Source organism: Papio anubis, chromosome 1 (assembly GCF_008728515.1).
Source record: "Papio anubis isolate 15944 chromosome 1, Panubis1.0, whole genome shotgun sequence".
Lineage (NCBI taxonomy): Eukaryota > Metazoa > Chordata > Mammalia > Primates > Cercopithecidae > Papio > Papio anubis.
In genome coordinates, this window is record NC_044976.1 from 41,637,778 (window position 1) to 41,658,314 (window position 20,537).

At 43.5% G+C, this 20,537-nt stretch overlaps 2 protein-coding genes and 1 long non-coding RNA gene across 16 annotated transcripts in view; 1 reads left to right on the plus strand and 2 right to left on the minus strand.

Moving 5' to 3' along the window:
• Positions 1 to 1,456: 1,456 nt before the first annotated feature.
• EBNA1BP2 (EBNA1 binding protein 2) lies at positions 1,457 to 10,043 on the minus strand. Its single transcript, XM_003891709.4, has 10 exons — positions 9,755 to 10,043; positions 9,528 to 9,616; positions 9,361 to 9,444; positions 8,953 to 9,125; positions 8,231 to 8,354; positions 6,432 to 6,521; positions 4,678 to 4,753; positions 4,342 to 4,435; positions 1,794 to 1,956; positions 1,457 to 1,645 (listed from the first exon to the last, which is right to left on the minus strand). The coding sequence occupies exons 1-10, from the start codon at positions 9,894 to 9,896 to the stop codon at positions 1,595 to 1,597; spliced, it is 1,086 nt and encodes a 361-aa protein (XP_003891758.3). The 5' UTR covers positions 9,897 to 10,043; the 3' UTR covers positions 1,457 to 1,594.
• CFAP57 (cilia and flagella associated protein 57) overlaps positions 9,624 to 20,537 on the plus strand; it is a 76,016-nt gene continuing 65,102 nt past the window's right edge. For 5 of the 6 annotated variants that reach the window (XM_021940356.2, XM_009206536.4, XM_021940384.2 and 2 more), the window contains exons 1-6: positions 9,805 to 9,928; positions 10,187 to 10,365; positions 14,768 to 15,084; positions 16,821 to 17,107; positions 18,378 to 18,585; positions 19,644 to 19,796. In XM_021940356.2, coding sequence (XP_021796048.1) covers positions 10,209 to 10,365; positions 14,768 to 15,084; positions 16,821 to 17,107; positions 18,378 to 18,585; positions 19,644 to 19,796 — 1,122 coding nt within the window. In that variant the 5' untranslated portion in view covers positions 9,805 to 9,928; positions 10,187 to 10,208. Of the gene's footprint in view, positions 9,929 to 10,186; positions 10,366 to 14,767; positions 15,085 to 16,820; positions 17,108 to 18,377; positions 18,586 to 19,643; positions 19,797 to 20,537 lie in introns of all 6 variants that reach the window. The other variant, XM_021940360.2, reaches the window with a different exon arrangement.
• The window catches only part of LOC110743664, a 90,267-nt gene continuing 79,961 nt past the window's right edge, over positions 10,232 to 20,537 (minus strand). For 5 of the 9 annotated variants that reach the window (XR_004184588.1, XR_004184585.1, XR_002522997.2 and 2 more), the window contains 4 exons: positions 14,974 to 15,018; positions 13,810 to 14,023; positions 12,409 to 12,543; positions 10,359 to 11,199 (listed from right to left, as the gene is read on the minus strand). This is a non-coding gene — a long non-coding RNA (uncharacterized LOC110743664). Of the gene's footprint in view, positions 10,319 to 10,358; positions 11,200 to 12,268; positions 12,306 to 12,408; positions 12,544 to 13,809; positions 14,024 to 14,973; positions 15,019 to 15,280; positions 16,626 to 20,537 lie in introns of those variants that run through there. The other 4 variants (XR_002523000.2, XR_004184584.1, XR_002522996.2 and 1 more) reach the window with 4 other exon arrangements.

The window sequence follows — 20,537 nt, forward strand, 5'->3', positions numbered from 1 at the left end:
GATATTAAGGAAAGAAACCCCAGCAAAATAATCCTAATCAAAGGGGATTATCAGATTATCGTGTTATATTAGGATAACGTTTTAATTATATGGCAGGCAATGTTCTAAGTGTTTTACGTTGATTAACCCAATGCTGACAGGAACCCAATGAGGTAGATACATCTATATTATGCCAGAGATGACACGGGAAATACAAATTAAATTCCCTATGGTCAAACAGCAACTAAGCAACAGAGCCAGGCCCCAGAGTCCATGCTTCTTAGCTTCTACAATACTCTACTGCTCAAACATGGGAAAGGGGAGATCAAAATGCACGGACTGCAGAAACAGAATGAAGGGAACAGAAGGAAACTTTATCAAAAAATTAGAATTATAATCATATCCTGAGAGATATAAGATACTGCATCTAGAGAATAAAATGATATGAAAAATGACCAATTCGAGAATAAGGAACTCTTGGGGGATAAATGAAATGAAAGCTAAAATACATATTCAATAAAATGATTTTAGATCGGGCACAGTAGCTCACACCTGTAATCCCAGCACTTTGGGAGGCAGAGGCAGGTGGTTCACCTGAGGTCAGGAGTTCAAGACCAGCCTGACCAATATGGTGAAACCCTGTCTCTACTAAAAATACAAAAATTAGCTGGGTGTGGTGGCACATGCCCGTAATCCAAGCTACTTAGGAAGCTGAGGCAGAATCGCTGGAACCCGGGAAGTGGAGGTTGCAGTGAGCCGAGATTGTGTCACTGCACTCCAGCCTGAGTGATGGAGCGAGACTGTGTTTCAAAAAAAATTTTAAAAACAAAGAAATCTCTCCCCCAAAAGTAGAACTGAAATACAACTTAGAAACAGTGCCTGTGAAATTCTAAAATTCTAAGGAGGAAATTCCTATCAGCCCAAATTAAAGGCAATTTCAGAAATGCAAGGAGATAAAAAGTTTACCTCTTATTTTCCCTTTCTTAGTAAGATACCAAAAAATGGTACACAGCAAAAGAAGACATATGCTAAGATGGGAAAATATGGGATTCTGGAAATAATGGCACCAACTTAGAAGGTCTAGGAAAAAAGGGACAGTTGTGTGGCGTAACTAGGTTGTAGGAGAAAAATTATAAAGTGGGTAAGATGATAAAGCATCTGGAAAGAACTAAGAATACAGAAGGAAAATTAGGCAAGCAGAAGAATGTAAGGTGAAAGTTAACTGGAGGAAAAACCAAAAGCTGTACCACAAAGAAAATCACAGTGGCTCACGCCTGTAAAATATGGGCATTGAGCTTTACGGGGATTGATTGTAATATAACTACTTAGAAAGATGAGGCATAAGAAATGAGGGAGGTGTCAGTTAAATCATTTATCACAAAATGAAGGCAATTTGAACTCAATGTCTAAATTATCAATAGATAGCAATGCAAAGTAACTTCTCAATCTTTTAGTCTGGACTATTTAACCAAAGGTATGTGTTCCTTTAATAATTTTTCTTTAGTTTATTGAAAGAAATGTTTACAACATGACACCAACAGAAGGGATCAAAGTGTGTTGTGAAATTGTGAGTCTTCATCCCTTTTTCTTGGCTCTTTGTATTCAAAGATGCTGTTTAGTGCATTCTGTTCTTCATCTTCTCTCTTGTTCGTTTTCCAGGTCTCTTCTACAGAAAAAGATATACCACATCTGGTCACATAGCAGCTTGCCTTCTGCCCCAGGTGAGGACGAACATAACTGAAGGGAGAGGGCAGGGTTGGGAGTGGGAGGGGAGGCTGAGCCTGCTCCTCACCCGGACACCTGGGCTCACTTACATTTGATCCTTTCTTGCCAGGCCTCTTGAGGCCTCTGCCATGAGCTGTCTTGGCCCGGAAGCTAGATACATCATCATAGCTCTCCCGAGTGTTCCACTTTGAGCCTTTCTTCTTTCCACCAAAACCAAACTTCTGGTTTTTATACCGTCGTTTAGCACTGGGCCTGGAAAAGAATGGTCCTAGACATCACCCACAGCACTGTAAACCCTCATGAATTTGATGGCCCAGCAATGCTCTCAGTTTCCTTTCTATAAGCAAAGCACCTTAGGCACGTCTGTAACCCAGAATCTCATCCTTGGCCCCACAATCCTATGCTACAGCCTCTCTAGACAAACTCATCTAGCTCGTTTATTTACAGTTCTGACCACCAGGGCAGGAAAATAAAGCAAGAAGCAGGGAAGGCTCTACATGTATCACGTGGCTTCCTGCTGTCTTTAGAAACCTTTCTATTTTAGGCTGGGTGCAGGGGCTCACGCCTGTAATCCCAGCACTTTGGGAGGCTGAGGCAGGTGGATCATGAGGTCAGGAGATCAAGACCATCCTGGCTAACACGGTGAAATCCCGTCTCTACTAAAAAAATACAAAAACTTAGCCGGGTGTGGTGGCGGATGACTGTAGTCCCAGCTACTCAGGAGGCTGAGGCAGGAGAATGGCATGAACCCGGGAGGCGGAGCTTACAGTGAGCAAGATCACGCCACTGCACTCCAGCCTGGGTGGCGGAGCAAGATTCTGTCTCAGAAAAAAAAAGAAAGCTTTCTATTTTAACAAAATCTTGTTAAATCACCCTCAGTTGTGTCTATTCCTCTCAAGGGTAAATACATGCAGTTCACATCCAAATCTAATGTTACATTTGTAACATTCAAATGTAATGAAATGAATACATTCAAATGTAAACATTCAAATGTAATTATAGGCATTCGAATAACATTCAAATGGAATAACATTCAAATGTAAAACTGGTCATCCAATAGGAATCTTGAATTCAGCATCTCCAAATTCATGTCATCTCCTGGACTGGCTCTACTTGCTGTACATATGCCCTCACTTGAGGCTGGCACTGCTCCCACCAACCCAGACACACAGGTCAAACATGTGAGAGTCAGCCTTGGTTCTTCTCTCACTCTTTATACCCAAGTCAATTACTAAGTCCTGCTCATTTCACCTCTTCAATGTTTCTTCAATCCATCTTCTCTTCTCCCTCAGTTGCCACTTTCAGGTTATTATCATTGCTCATCTGGACTTTAGCAATAGTCTCCTTGTCATTTTCTCAGCTTGCCTCAAGTCTGTCACCTATACAAAATCCACTGTAATCTTTTTAAAAACATGAATATAACCTGCTCATTATTATTAGTACAACGTACAACTTAGTCTCTCTACTGCCTTCTAGACAAAGCCCAAGCTCCTCAACAAGGCAAACCCACAGCCCAGGTCCCCCCAGCCACATCGTACCCCTCCTTGCTTTGCACTGTATTCCCAGTGACACCAAGGGCTTACTGTTCCTCACAAACCCCTGAGATTTCACACCTCGATGGCTTTGCTCTTTCAGGCTTTCACTTCTTCCTAAACCCAGCTTCTCTTCTATTCTCGTGGTTAATTCCTACTCATGCTTCAAGCAATGCTCAAGTCGAACCCTCCTCCAGAAACCCATCCCCAGACCCTGTCAGGTATTTATAAAAGCTGCCTCAGTACTAATCCCCAAATGCCTCTATCGTAGCACTTACTATCTTACATGGAAATTATCATTTCCCCTAGGCCTGGTATCCAGGTACGCAAAAAAGTGGACTAGAAAGAACAATGAGAGCCCACATTCTCTCTTTTAATCTTCATACTATGAGGCGGACACTATTTCCTCAACTTAGCAGATGAGGCAATTAGCATTTAGAAAGGTATGGTAACTTGTTCAAAACTGCCCTCCTACTGAGTGGTAGAGTCGGGATCTGAACCCTAAGTCTGAACTCTCGACCATCACACTGTGTGATGAGGAATCAACTTTTACTCGGCATTCACTTAAAGGGTGCCACATACTTAAAAGTATCTTCTTGGGATGGGTGCAGTGGTTCACACCTATAATCCCAGCACTTTGGGAGGCTGAGGTGGGTGAATCACTTGAGGCCAGGAGTTCAAGACCAGGCTGGCCAACATGGCGAAACCCCACCTCTACTAAAAATGCAAAAATTAGCTGGATGTGGTGGCGGGCACCTGTAGTTCCAGTTACTCAGGAGGCTGAGGCACAAGAATCGCTTGAACCCAGGTAGTGGAGGTTGCAGTGAGCCAAGACTGTACCACTGCACTATAGCCTGGGTGACAGACTGAGACTCTGTCCAAAAAACACAAGTTTAAAAAGTGCCTTCTTTTACTCTTCAAAGACTGGCATGGCTAAAAGGGCCCATCACACAGTGCTAGGGGTCTCGGCCACAGGCAGCAGCTGCACTGTCTGGACTCTATGGCTGTGCTGGTGGAGGTGAGGTGCTCTGTCTGCCATCCTTGTGACCTGTGGCCCCATCACACCTCACGGGATCCAAAGAAACCATGCCAAAACACTTCTCACCCCTTCTTCATCTGCTGGCCTTTGGCTCCTGCCTTCGTGCGCTGTGCCAGAGGTTTCTGATCTCCCTCAAGGAAATCCAGTTTATCGGAGAAGCCTGTAAGTGAAGAAGTAATTGTGATCGGCACCACTGTATTCTAAGAAGAAAAGTTTAAACCACCATATGAGGCTATTATTTGCTACACTGATTTTAACAGTCACATCCTGCTCTCCAACACCATTCCCAACACCTAGATCCGATAGGTCCACATCAACCAAGAAGGCTCCAAAGCACTAAGTGTTCAAATCAACTCTAAAGTACCTGCTACCCTTGTTCCCCTAGCAGAGAGATGTACCAACCTTTCTGATACTTCTTAATAGCATTCATCATATGTGCTTTCTCCTGCTGCCTCTTCTGAAGAACCTCCGTTTGCACCTGTGATATGAACACAAGGACTATTATAGCTATTCCATACCATTACTCCAGTGTCTATACCATGATGAATGCCACTACCCTTTGACATTTACTATGTGCCAAAAACTGTTAGGGACTCTAAGTATATTCTTAGATCTAGGTATATTCTTCATAGATGAAGATATATCTGTCTCATAACAATGCAGTGAAGTTGAAATTTGTGTTATCCCCTAAATTGAAGCACAGAGAAGTTAACTTGCCCAAGTTGCATAGTGAAAAAGTGCACAGCTGAGATGACCCATGCTGTTTGACTCCAAAGCCAGCACTCATCCTATTATACAATCCTGCCTACAAAACTGAAGCAAATCATGTTTAAGACTACAACAATTTTCACATCACATTTGGACAGATTATTTAACTCACTGTTACTAGGCATGAAAGTAATCAAAAGGAAGAGAAAAAAAACAATGTCCCCAGGAAAAGAAAAGAAAAAAGTTTGAAGGATAAAAGGAGACATTTTATAATACTCTAACAGAGGGTTTCTCAATCTTGATACTGCTACAGTGTGGAGAGAATAATTCTTTGCTGGGGCGTAGGGGCCTGTCCTGCACTGTAGGATATTTAGCAGCACCCCTGCCCTCTACCTACTAGATGCCAGTAGTACCCTCCCTCCCAAATTTGACAACTAAAAATATCACCAGGCAGTCATAGAAAACTCCTGGGAAGCAAATTCACCCCAGTTGACAACCTCTTCCCCAGTGTTTCCTTAAATTAGGAACAGTGAACTAAAAGGCCAAAGTGAGTTTGTCTTTGCTTTTGGTAATTTTGGTTATGTTAAATTACTTATTGGTGTCTTTGAGAGAATCTCAACCATCCACCTCCAGATCAAAGAAATAATAAATCTGCAGCAGGCCTTTTGTAGAGGACAGGATCCCAGCCTATTCTTACTCTGCTGAGAATGTATCAGTGAAACGACCCCAAATGTGGACAAGGGTCCTGCAACCCAGATCACAACTGCTTCTGTCCAAATGTTGACAAAGTCTTAACATCCACGCCAATCTTCCTCACATTCATGTTTTTCCACAATCCTAACTTTAAAACTCGTCATCTTCTTTCTTAGATGACCATAAAATAAAAAAGGAAAACCAAGAAAAGTTTCAGGGTATGCCTGATCTGGTGTTACATTAGCAAGACATTCACAGTTCAAACACACAGGCAATCTTTCAGATTGGACGACAATCATTAGGATAATTTCTTCAGGGACATGATTATCACATAGGCCAGTGAATCCCAAACCAGGATGCATTTCAGAATCACCTGGAAAGCTTCTGGGGAAGGGGGAAAACAGACACAGATTCCCAGGGATTCTGAAGTCTAGAATTCTGTTTTGAAAAACTTCCCCTGGTGATTTTGCTGTGAGGTCAGGTTTGGAAACCACTCATCTGGACCCAGTGTATAGATATGAAAACTGAAGACCCGAGAGGTGACTGGCTCGCCTGCAGTCACCATACTACTCCTGGGGAAGCATTCATGTCCAGGCAAGACTGTGCTCATGAATACCAGCACATACACTGAGAGACGGTAAACACACGATCAACACACAGCTCCATTCAGTTCAGGGGACCACGTCAGACTACGGCAATCTCATTTAACACACACACTCCACCTCTTCCTGTTCCCTGCACACTTTCCTTCTCACCTTCTTCCCGTATTTCCTAAGTGCTCGCAGTTGTTTAGCCTTTTCAGACCTCTCCATGGCAGCCTGTTTAGTCTGCAGCTTCTGTCGAATCTACAACACAAAACGCTGTCAGTTTATGTTATTTGAATCTGGAATGACCACTACTTAGGATGCACTAGAGCAGGGAACAGATATTCCCTGTTCTTTAAACTGTGGAACTTGTAAATCATCAATTCCAACCCCTGAGGACAATGGGGCCCACAGGCTGAGCACTTTACCAAAAGTGTCAGAGTGAAGCCAGAGATTGAAAGCCACCTTCCCACTCCCAGTGTGCTGTCTGTTTCATTTTACAAACTGCCTGTCTGAAGCCCAGGAAAGAAGACAAACTTCTCCCCATTTCTACTGTCAGTAGACTGAGGCTGGAAACCAGTATGCGGCCTCAGTGTCCTTTTCTAGTATACCACACACACAATAAAAATCCACGCAGATATCAGGTGCCTAGCCTTTTCAGTCAAACATACACATTTTAGTTAAAGGACGAGAAGTTGTGAGAACTTTTACAGAGTTCACAGTGAGAAGGTGAAATACTACCATGACAAAAGCTCCCTAAAATCCAGTTTGAGACCCCAGGGTACAATTTAAATATACTCATCCCTCAGTATCCATAGAGGATTAGTTCTAGGACCCACTACAGACATCAAAATCCACAGATGCTCAAGTCCCTCATATAAAAATGGTGTAGCGTTTGCATATAACCTACACTCGCCTCCAGTATACTTTAAAGTCAGGGGACCTCAACTCCTGGGCCACAGACTGCCACGAACCTGCTATGAATCTGTGGCCTGTTAGGAACCAGGCCACACAGCAGGAAGTGAGTGGCAGGCAAGTAAGCGTTACCACCTGAGCTCCACCTCCTGTCAGATCAGCGGCTGCATTAAATTCTCATAGGAGCCCAAACTCTACTGTGAACTAAGCATGCAAAGGATTTAGGTTGTGTGCTCCTTATAAGAATCTAATGCCTGATGATCTGAGGTGGAACAGTTTCATCCCAAAACTATCCCCTCCCCCAGTTCATGAAAAAATTGTCATCCATGAAACCGGTCCCTGGTGCTAGACCACTGCTTTAAATAGTCTCTAGATTACTTATAATACTGAATTCAATGCTACGCATCATGTCATTCTCACAGATTAAATGTTCTCAGCACATGGCAAATTCAAGTTTTCTTTTTGCAACATTTTCAAATTTTTTTCTCAAATATTTTTGATCCAAGGTTGGTTGAATCCACAGATGCTGAACCCAAGGCTATGGAGGGCTGAGTATATCTTGGATTACATGCTGGCAATCCCCTCCTCCAAAGTTAAATGAGGTCCAAGTTCTACCCAACTCTAAATTGTACTGCATCTGAACCATCTAAGAATCCCTCATTTTATAGAGGAGAAAACTGAGGCCCAGAGAAAAGTAATTATCTACAAGTTCTAGCACTACCAGTGGCAAGGGCACAAGAATGCTGTCTTCTCTGCACACCATGCCATGACCAAGCCAGCTAGGAAATGCAATGGGCCATCTTCACCTCAAGGACCACACTTCTCACAGCACTGTTCCTCTCCTTAATTGCTGATTTTAGAAAAAATGTCATTCTTATATGCATCTAATTGGTGGTAACTGGCATGACTCTGAAGTAGTCAATCTATGGAAGAGGTAATAATTGTCCTCTGACAACTGGCTCCCCATTATTGAGCTCACAGCTATCTTTCTAAGCCAGCTGAATATGCTTAAGTACAAAGTTTTGGCTTTCCAGAGGAAAACTTCTATTTCTTACCTTCTGCATCTGCAGATCAGACTTGGCCATTTCTGCAAAATAATCAGTGGGTCGCTTGGTAGGGACTTTGAGCTGATGGAGGCGGGGTAAGACTGCAAGCACTGCGGCCTGGGCTTGGCGGTAGCTGAGAATTGTGGGACAAAATGTATAATGAGGTGAAGGAGAGAGGCCTTACGTTCCTTTTTATTGCCTCTCATGAGTTATCCAAGCTCAGAAGGACTCTCAAAATCTGACCTCCATTAACAAGAACAAACAAATAAAAACTGTCAGCAAACCTCACTGATTTAGTATCTAAAAGAAATGCAGACATATACCAGTTTTTAAAAAGGTGAGGGGTATTGCTAAAAATAGTTTAAGAGAATGACTACTCTAAAGGTACCCATTAGCACAAACTAACGTCGATTATGGATTCTTACGTAATTACTAAAGCAGTTCCACACAAGAACATCCCATAAGCAATGTTTTGTTTTTTTTTTTAACTGAAGCATGCACAAAAAGTTTTAACATGAATATTTCAAATTAGTCCATAAACTGGATTTTGAATCGTGACTGTGGACCAAGGAGCTCTCCTCTCAAACAGCGAGAATCTCCTAGCTATTCTTAGTCAAAAGAAGCCGCTCTCCCTACTCCTAAGCTTATTCTGAGTGCAGGCTTACTAATTTCCCCTCTTTGCCACTCTCCTGCACAAGGATCCTCAACTTCTCCAACATTTGAAAACATACAAACTCATCTCTCGCTGGAAGTCGTCTTCTGGATCAACAGCTTTCTGGTCCTTGTTCTGAGGTGTTGGCGCCTCAGATCCACCGATTTCTGGCACCGGACCCAGTGTCACATCGAGTCTTTCAACCCATTCCAGATCCCGCTTGAATTCTGCCAAACATTGCTTCAGGCCATTCTAGGAAATCCAGACACTGAGCTCATAAGAAGGGGATTCTGAGTTTGTTCTTCCCAAGCACAGGCTGTTAGGCGAAGGGACAAAGCGCTAATCCCTAATACACAGACAGGTAATAGACCCTCTTGGCAAGGCTCAGGGTGCATCTTTTCCTGGGACAAGAATCGGTCTCCCAAGCCCAACAGCGGCTGGTGCGCATCCCAAGTCTGAGTACCCCCGACCCTGTGCCCGCGCTCACCACGTCGTTCACGGCCTTCTTCGGCCCCTCTAGCACGACATTGAGGCCTGGCTTCAGAAGCCCTCGGGAAAACGCATCCTGCAACTGCAGGACACAATCACGGTCACTCCCAGGGGTGTAAGACCCCCTCTCCCACGCCCAGCCCCGCGAGCTCGGCTGACACTTACCTCTCTATCTGTGACAAGAGATTCATCGGATTCCGACTCCGAATCCGAGAGCGGAGGAGTGTCCATCTCGCCGCACGGACGTCCTATACCTACAGGAAGAAGCGGGGTATCCCGAGACCCAAGCGGCTAGCAGAGGGCGGCCCTGGCCGCCGCTGCCTGCCTTCAGCCCCCTACTCCCAGGTCGTGGCTCCACGTGCCACCGAGCCGCACCAGGGCTAGCAACTCACAGCTACTGCTCAACTTTTGATTGGGACTTCCGCTTCCGGCGGCAAACCATACTTCCGGTTTGTCGTTGCTATAGGAACCGCTACGGCGTTTGAAAGTGCCCGGGTTACTCAGGATCCGCACAGGTAGTGCCTGTGGATACATGCGTGGTCTGCTGACCCAGAGAGAAGTGAAAGGTGGGAGAGGGTACCTGGGGGTCGCCAGAAGGAGCTGGTAGCAGTGAGGGTACAAAGGAAAGGCAGAAAAAGGAGCCGCGGGGATGGGGTGGCGCGCAGGAGGACCCCGGGGGAGGGGGAAGGGGAGGGGGAAAGGGGAGGGGCAAGGGGCGGGGGGGCGTGTCCTGGATGCTGGGCGGGGCGTGTCTGGGCCGGGGGCGGGGTCGGGGCGGAGCGGGGCAACGCTCTCCACTCTGAAGCGCTGCCTTGGTGGTTCAGCAGAACTCTTTGGCGGGAGATCATGTCGGCCGTGGTAGCTCAGACGCTGCATGTTTTTGGTCTTCGATCCCACGTGGCCAACAATATCTTCTACTTCGATGAACAGATCATTATATTTCCTTCAGGAAATCACTGTGTGAAGTACAATGTGGATCAGAAATGGCAAAAATTCATTCCAGGTAAAAACCCTTTCCATCCTGACATATACAGGAATGGTATGTGCCACATATAACCCCATAATCCCAGCTGGTATGTGCCACATATAACCCCATAATCCCAGCATGATGATTGGAAAGAAAGATTTTGGCCAATTTGAATATATATGCAGTATTATAAAGGTAGAGGAAATAAATGGCAACTTGTATTATGAAACTAGATTAATCAGTCATGCATACGTAGTTAAAATCACATATAAAATGTTAATTTAAAAGTACTTTTTTCACTGTAATTTCAGGAAAACATGTTAAGAATCCCTCTTTTGGTATCTTCAATATCATTGCCTTTGTCATTACCAGAGCCCCTTTTTGAGTTGTCTGACACAGTTTTCCTGAGCACACCACCTTCATTACATCACCTTTTGAATCCATGTATGATGAAGACACTGTAAACTTTATCCCAAGTTGCAAATAACCATTTGTATAACATTACAGCCCTTATTTTTGTTCACAGTGGTCCTGTTGATGATATTCATGATTTCAACAACCGAATCCATTTTCCCATTTTTTGTTGCATTGACACCTTTTATTGTGACATATACACACGAAAGAATGTACCCTACGTATATGTAATATTTAAAGAATTACAATAGAATGTAGATCTGTGAACCCAGCCACCAGCATAGGAAATAGAATATTACCAGTTCTAGGGCTTCTCCCTGTATTCTGTGTCCTGCTGCGTCAGTTCAACATCATGCTTTTGAGATTCATGCATCTTGATACATATAACCAAGTTCATTGTATTGCTATGTAGTGTTCCATCATATGAATATAATGTCTCAAATATATGTATTCACTCTAGTGTTGAGGGACATTTGGGAAATAACAATCATTTGCTATTACAAACTATACTACTATAAACATTCTTGCATGCATATACATTTATCTATTTGTGCAGATTCTCTAGGACACACGGCCAGGACTAAACTTACTGAGTAATATGATAGTACCAATTTACACTCCCACCAGGAGTGCATAAGAGTTCTCATTCCTCAACAACCCTGCCAACCCTTGGTATTGTCCAACTTCCTAATTTTTTGCTAATCCAGTAGTTGAGAAAAGGAATTGTGGTTTTCGTTTGCATTTCGCTATCATTAATGATGATGAGTATCTGTTTACATGTTTATGGGCTATTCCTATTTAGTCGTATGTTAAATGCCTTGTTCAAGTCTTTTACTTGTTTTTTATAGTTTGTTGTGCAGGAAATTTTTGGCAATTTTATTGATTTACATGCACAATTTATCTATTCTGTATACCAATAATTTGTCAGAGATATATATATGTCTTGCAAATAATTTCTTCCAGTTTGGGGCATTTTTCTCCCACCTTACAGTATCTTTTGATGGACAAAAATTATTAGTTTTAATAAAGTCAAATTTATCAACCACATAATATTCTGTTGGAACAAACTGTATTAAATACAGTTGACTTTTATTTATTAATGTTTATTTCTAGCATATTTGCTAAATTATTATTAATTCTAATGATTTGTCTATAGATTATGCAGGGATTTCTATATAGACTATCATATTATCTACAAATAACAATGGTTTTCTTCCTTTTTCTTGTGCTACCTGTGCTGGTAAGCACCTCCAGACAGTGTTGAATACGGGTGATAAATATGGACATCTGGCCAGGCGCAGTTGCTCACGCCTGTAATTCCAGCACTTTGGGAGGCTGAGGTGGGCAGATCACGAGGTCAAGAGATCGAGACCATCCTGGCCAATATAGTGAAACCCCATCTCTACTAAAAATACAAAAATCAGCTGGGCGTGGTGGCACGTGCCTGTAGTCCCAGCTACTTGAGAGGCTGAAGCAGGAGAATTGCTTGAACCTGGTAGGCGGAGGTTGCAGGGAGCCGAGATCGTGCCACTGTACTCCAGCCTGGGCAACCAAGCAAGACCCTGTCTCAAAAACAGAAATAAAAAAGATCATATGACTTCCCAATATTAATTAAATTATGGTTTTATACAGACAACATTAATTTATATTTGCTGTCATACTTACCAAACTCTTTGCCCACCGTCACTCTTTACAAATCAGATATTCCAGGTGGGATCATTTTCCTTCTGCATTTACTGATAATGTGTTAATAAACTCTCCCAGTTTTTGTCTGAAAATGACTTTATTTTATCCTCACTTCTGAAAGATAGTTTCAACAGGTATGCAATTTTTATCAACACATTATAAATCGTATTCCATTGTGTTTTTTTGGCTTCTGTTTTGTTGCTGTGCTTAAGAAATTAGCTATCAGCATCGTCTTTCTGTAGATGATCTTTTTTCCTGGATGTTTAATGTCTGTCTATGGTGTGTGTGTGTGTATATATATATCTATGCACATACACTATATACATATATATGTATAAAATATGTACCATATATACACACACCATATACATATATGTACATGTATATATGATGTACATATATACATATATATGTATACATATGTGTGTATATATATACACACACACACACATAGATACATACAGACATACAGTATAGTTTATATTTTCATTTTTTATCCTCTTAGGGATTCTTTGAGATTCCTGGATCTAAGGACAGGTATCTTTTTTGTTCTGTTATCTCCTTCTGGAACTCCAAACCGTCTCAACTCCATCCTCCACAGTTTTTTTCTTTTCTTTTCTTTTCTTTTCCTTTTTTAAAGAAACCAGGTCTCACTCTGTTGCCCAGGCTAGAGTGCACTGGCACAATCATAGCTCACAGCAGTCTCAAACTCCTGGGTTCAGGCCATCCTCCCCACCTTAACCTCCTGAATAACTGGGAATACAGGCATGCACCACCTTGACCAGCTAATTTTTTTTATGTAGATGGGGTCTGGCTATGTTGCCCAGGCTGGTCTTGAACTCCTGGACTCAACCCATCCTCCCACCTCAGCCTCCCAAGTAGCTGGGATTACAGGTACAAGCCACCACACCGTGTATATATGTGTCGCTGTGTGTGTGCCCAAGCTGGAATGCAATAGCTCAATTTCGGCTCACCACAACCTCCACCTCCCAGGTTCAAGTGATTCTCCTGCCTCAGCCTCCTGAGTAGCTGGGATTACAGGCATGGGCCACCATGCCCAGCTAATTTTGTATTTTTTAGTAGAGACAGGGTTTCTCTGTGTTGGTTAGGCTGGTTTCGAGCTCCCAACTTCAGGTGATACGCCCACCTCGGCCTCCCAGAGTGCTGGGATTACAGGCGTAAGCCACCACGCCCGGCCTGTAAATATATTTTTAAACATTTTTTAATGAAGGAGGGGGCCATGAAATCAAAAGTACCTAGAGCCCTCAAAAACCGTAATGTGACCCTGATTGCATTTCCTAAATAAAGTATTTACACTTTAATCTTTGTCTGAGGCTCTGTTTTCTAGAGGATCACAGCCTTCATTTTCATTCTTATTACCTCATGGTTGTGAGATGAGAGCTCTATCTCCAGATATCACCTCTAGATTTCAGGAAAAAGGTGATAGAATGCATCTGTCTGGTTTTTAAGGAAGCACCAGCTTTATCATAAAGCCACTCTAGAAGACTTCTGCCTCCACCTCATGTCCAGAATGTCACACACATCAGCTAACTGCAAGGGAGGCTGAGGAATCCAGTAGTTGGCGTCCCAGCCTCTGGAGGAGAGGAGGAGTGATGAGCCAGCCACTCAGGGAATAAAGGCCTATATGGTCTGACCCGATTCCACCCCTTTAGGCCCATCTTTGGTCACCCCATCTCACATGCAGTGCCCCAGCAAACCCACTGCTTGCAGTTCTCGCACTATGCCGTACCCTTTGTCACATCCACCCCTTGGCTCAAGCTCTTACTGCCACCTGCCACCCCGCCCCCATCTCACCTCACCCCCTGCCCTCCTTTAGGAAGCTTTCTCTGACTTCTCCTCCCACCTCATCCTCAGAGGTGCCTGCCCTAGTCAGTTTCTTTTGGGGACAGAGTCTCCCTCTGTCTCCCAGGCTGGAGTGCAGTGGCACGCTCTCAGCTCACTGCCGTCTCCGCCTCCCAGGTTCAAGCAATTCTCCTGCCTCAGCTTCCTGAGTAGCTGGGATTACAGGTACCTGCCACCACACCCGGCTAATTTTTTTATTTTTAGTAGAGACGGGGTTTCACCATGTTGGGTAGGCTGGTCTCGAACTCCCCATCTCCAGTCATCTGCCTGCCTCGGCCCCCTGAAGTGCCAGGATTACAGGCGTGAGCCACCACGCCTGGCCCCTAGTCATTTTCATAATGCCCAAACACAGCTATGCCAAGGCTGCCTTTATTCTTTCTGTCCACTCCAATGCCCACTACTGTGCCTGGTTCCTGTTGAATCCTGGTGAAAAGTGTGATCTACCCTGATTATTTCCTTTTTCCTCTGTTTGCAGGCTCAGACAAGAGTCAGGGCATGTTGGCCTTGTCCATCAGTCCCAATCGGCGGTATCTCGCTATCTCTGAGACTGTGCAAGAAAAACCTGCCATCACCATTTATGAATTGTCATCCATCCCTTGCCGGAAGCGCAAAGTTCTTAATAATTTTGACTTCCAAGTTCAGAAATTTATTAGCATGGCTTTTTCTCCAGACTCCAAATACCTGTTGGCTCAGACATCACCTCCAGAGTCAAATCTTGTCTATTGGCTGTGGGAAAAACAGAAAGTAATGGCCATTGTTAGAATCGACACTCAGAACAACCCTGTCTACCAGGTACCTAGTAGTGTGACAAGTATCGTGAAAATTACAAAAAATAGAACTACTTTTTACTGAGTGCTGTGTGCCACAGTTCTGATTTCCTCCATGCATTTTTATATTTAGTCTTACAACAACCATATAAGGTATGCACAATCATTATCCCCATTTTACAGATGAGAGAGCTGAGGCTCCAAGAGGTTAGGTAACTCACCCAAGATCACAGAGGTAGTGAGTAGCAGAGCTAGGAGTTCCCCAACTCCAGCTCCTATCTTCTTTACTTTGGCCCAGAACTGCTTTCTGGTCACAGGTTTGGCCCAGAAGTGGATTAATAAAACTTGCTTTCTCTCCCTGGTCCTAGCCTGTTTTTCCAGCAGCATTGCCGGGCAGTAGGAAGATTTCCGAAATGTGATGTAAAGTGGTAGGTCTTTAGGAAGCTGTTGCTGAAGTTGCAGTTATGTAAGGAGCAGAACCTTCTATTGTGTCTTGAGGGCAAAAGGAAGAAGACCCCTCAGGAACCTGATTGATGGCTTAGGCAAGGGGTCCCAAGGAGGTTTGATATTGGTTCACTCACCCTAGGCTGGGATCTAGCACTCAATTCCACAAGTTCCATGACTCAGTTCTGTTCATGTTCAGGGATTCTAGCTAATCAGTGTCTCCGGCATAGACTCACTTATTCAACCCACAAGATGTTGATGTGTAAACCAGCATATTACAACCAGAACGCTCACATTATTTATCCAGTGTATTCCCTTCCTAGTAGTAGAGAAGTTGCGAGGTGAAAGTATAATAGTAATCAGAAAGCTGCTGAGTGATTATTCCAGAATCAGACCAAAGGCAGGTAGAACCAGAAGAGGATTTCAACCAGGCCACAGTGAGGCCTGATGAAGCACCTCCTGCTCTGACTAAGTAGATTCAGCAACCATTTATTGGATGCCCATGATGAATCCAGGACTGGGAAAACAGAGATGAAAAAGTCACAGCCCTTCAAGTTGCTCACTGTCTAGCCAGGACAGCAGGTTGACTGCCTATTACTGTACAGGTAGTCCCCAACTTACTATGGTTAAACTTAAAATTTTCATCTTTACAATGGTACAAGAGTGATACGCACTCTGGAGAAAGAGGCCAAGTGATATACTTTCATGATGCTGGGCAGCAGCTGCAGCCACAGCCCCCAGTCAGCCACTCAATCACGAAGGTAACAACCAAGGTACTCTACAGTGTGGTGCTGTGTGGCCACATGGCTTTGCCCATTTTCAGCTTATGATGGGTTTATCAGGACATGATCCCATTGTAACTAGAGGAGCAGGTGTATATTGGGCTAAGAGCTGTGGTTGAAGGATGTTCAGTTGGTAGGAGACCACATAGCATCCCCTGACACGTGATTTCTTTCCTCCTGGACAGGGCTATGTAAACCTATCAGACCCTCTTTTTCTGTGTTTCCAGCTGAGCTTTATTCCATTTTGTCGGCACTGGGTGTGGCTCTTGTCAAAATCTGCTCATTCTGCTCTTTGGCCTTTGTAGATTTCCTAGTTTGACTCCTAGTTTGACTCATATCCCTATAAATATAATGGATAAATATAATGGATTATAGATGTGTCCCCTTATCAAATGCAGCATAAAATTACATGATTTTGTGATGTTTAGGAGATATTCTGAGCAGCCTGAAATAAATATTAACTTGTAAAATGGGAAATAATTCCATCAAGATTAGTTTCATAAATTTTTTTCTCCAATTCTCTCACATTTTACAGGTGAGCTTCAGTCCACAGGATAACACTCAGGTGTGTGTCACTGGAAATGGGATGTTTAAGCTTCTCCGTTTCACTGAGGGAACCCTGAAGCAAACCAATTTTCAGAGGGGAGAACCCCAAAACTATCTAGCCCACACCTGGGTGGCTGATGACAAGATTGTTGTTGGCACTGACACAGGCAAACTCTTCCTCTTTGAATCTGGAGATCAGCGTTGGGAGACCAGCATAATGGTCAAAGAACCCACCCATGACTCAAAGAGCCTGGATGTCATCCAGGAATCAGAGAGGTAATGGTGCTTCCTGGCCTGGCACTCCCACATTCATTGTACTAACAGCGTTATACAGAAGACAGCACTCTTTAGAAACCACTCATAACCCCTCTGCCATAAAAGTCAACTATGCCCATTTTCCCTCTTCCTCTCGAAGAGTTTTCATCTATATTTAAGCACAAATTTAACAGTTATAACCATAGGCTAGCTACAATTCTTTTTATTTTTTATACCTAACCTCATTTTATAAGCATTATAATATGGCTGGTCTTCAAAACTATAGTTTTAGAAACATATTTTACAGTGACTAATTTAATGAGTTGATTCATGTCCACCAAGCCCTTGCAGTATACAAAAGGCATCTCTTGCTAGATGCTGGGGACACAAGTCCTCACAGAACTTATAATTCAGCAGGAGGCGACAGACCAACAAATGCAAGGAAATGTTTTAGGTAAATCTGACAGAGGATGGGGTAAAGTGCAGTCTCAGGAAGGAGTGGTTATTGACCATGGTAAGAGAGATGCCACATTACCACTGTGACAACCAGTAAAAATCATATCTCCTGTGGATTGGAATGTACCATTGCATGTACCAAACATTGCTTTAAACACTTTATAAATATTTCCATTTGATTCTTACCCTATATAGTTCATACTATTATCATGCCCATTTTGTAGACAAGGAAACTGAGGATCAAAGAGGTAAGTGGCCTATCCAAGATCATTGCTCTGAGAAGTGGCAGGCTCAGGATTCAAACCCAGATCTCTCGGATGCCAGAACCTGGGCCCTCAACCCCAATGACATCCTGTAGATTCTTCTTCCTCAATAACCTTCAATCCACCCATTTTCACTACCATCCCCCCATGCCAATGGCATATCCTCTTTTTTTCTTTTTTTTTCTTTTTTTTTTTTGTAATTAGGAGCTTCCTAAAAAGTCCCCATAACCTTCTCCAGGAGCTGCGTTCACAGTCCTTAAGCTCTGGGGTCCAGGCCTCCCAGAAAAAAGCCCAGACTCGTTGGCTTGGCCCAAGCATACCTGCGGCTCTCTTCCTCTACAACCCTTGCCTCTGTCTACTCCACATGCCCCGAGTACTCGCTTGCTTCTGGGCTTGGCCATGTGCAGTTTGTGTACAGCTCCCAAGCCAAAGGGCAGTATTTGGCTATGGAAAAGGGGATCATTGGGTGGTTTCTGTCACACCCAATGACAGCCTTCTTTCTCCTCCCCAGCAGAATTCCATCTCCTCAAGATTGTCTCTGTAAATTGTATATGCTGTTTTTTTGTTTCCAGCCTGATCGAATTTCCACCAATCAGTTCTCCACTCCCTTCCTATGAACAGATGGTGGCGACCAGTAGCCACAGCCAGCTGGCCATGCCCCAGGTGTTTGCCATTGCAGCCTATTCAAAGGGATTTGCCTGTTCTGCTGGGCCAGGGAGAGTTCTGCTGTTTGAGAAGATGGAAGAAAAGGATTTTTACCGTGAGAGCAGAGAAATCAGGGTAAGGAGGGAAGAAGAAAGCAGCAAAACGGGTCCTATTGGCATTTGTTCCCCAGCAGCAGTTTTCTGAGAAGGCATCTGATGGGGAGGGATAGGGCAGGATTGCTGAGCAGAAATGGTGAAATGGTGACTTGAGATATCTGTCCTGAGAGAGGTTTTAGGATGAGGCGAACAGAGTTAGTTTAAAAATAGGAAAATCAACCAGCATAGTGGCTTATGCCTATAATCCCAGCACTTTGGGAGGCCAAGGCGGGTGGGTCTCTTGAACTCAGAGAGGCGGGTGGCTCTCTTGAACTAGGCGGGTGGCTCTCTTGAACTAGAACAGCCTGGGCAACATGGTGAAACCCCATCTCTACAAAAAAAAAAAAAAAAAAAATTATGAGGTCGGGAGTTTGAGACCAGCCTGGACGACATGGTGAAACCCTATCTGTGCTAAAAATACAAAAATTAGCCAGGCATGGCAGTGTGTGCCTGTTGTCCCAGCTACTTGGGAGGCTGAGGCAAGAGAATAGTTTGAACCTGGGAGGCAGAGGTTGCAGTGAGCCAGGATCACGCCACTGCACTCTAGCCTGGGTGACAGATTGAAACTCTCTCTCAAAAAAAAAAAAAAAAAAGTAAACAGGCATGGTGGCATGTGTCTGTAATTCCAGCTAGAATTGTTTGAATCCAGGCAGCAGAGGTTGCAGAGAGCCAAGATTATACCACTGCACTCCAGCCTGGGCGACAGAGCAAGACTCTGTCTCAAAAAAAAAGAAAAAAAAAAATTGCCAGGTGTGGTGGTGTGCACCTGTAGTCCCAGTTACTTGGGAGGCTGAGGTGAGAGGATGGTTTGAGCCTGGCAGGTGGAAGTTGCATTGAGCCAAGATCAAGCCACTGTATTCCAGTCTGGGTGACAGAGCCAGACCCTCTCTCAAAAAAAACAAACAAAGAATAGGGGGATCCCAGGAAGCAGCCTGGTCTGGGAGTCTGTAAGCTAAAGTCATCCAAGAAAACTCTGAAAGCCTAAGGCCCACTGACAACCTGGGGACATTACTGATAGCTGTTTTGCATCTTGAGCAGATTCCTGTGGACCCGCAGAGCAATGATCCAAGTCAGTCTGACAAACAGGACGTTCTCTGCCTATGCTTCAGCCCCTCAGAGGAAACTCTGGTTGCCAGCACCAGTAAGAACCAACTCTACAGCATCACCATGTCCCTGACAGAAATCAGCAAGGTGAGTCTTCCCAGCAATGGTCCTTCCAGACCAGGACCCGTGTGCCTGGCTGGGGGACTGGTCACCATGTGGGCAAATTTTAATCCAAATAAGTTAGCATAAACTCATACATCCCCTTCACACAGAGCAAAACAAAATTCTAATTTTAAGATGTTCACATAGAAGCATGCTGATAGACTCAGTGGGACTGTGATTACTCCAGTAACTTTGGAGGACACATTGGCATTGTCTCAGATTTAAATCCCACATATCCTTTTACCCAGAAATTGCATTTTAAGGCATTTAATCTATTGCTATATTTGCTCATGTACACAAATGTGTATATATAAAAATGTTTCTTTTTCCTTTTTACTGTTTTGGAATAACAAAGAAAGCTGGTATAAATACACTGCAGACATTACAATAAGAAAAGCACTATTAAAGACAGAGATCATATTGTACTTAAAATGGCTCAGTACCAATAAGATACTACAATTTTAAGTCTGTATGTACCTAATACCATAGATTCAAAATATATAAAGCGAAACTGGACAGAACAACAAGGAAAATAAACCATCTACAATCACAGTAGAAGATTTAACATATCTTTCTCAGTAATGGTGCTTTTTTTTATAACAGCTTAATTGAGTTATGATTCACATACAAATTGCCTATTCAAAGTATACAATTCAGTTGTTTTTAGTATATTCAAAGAGTTATGCAACCATTTATCATAGACAGCCTTCAGACATTTTTATCACC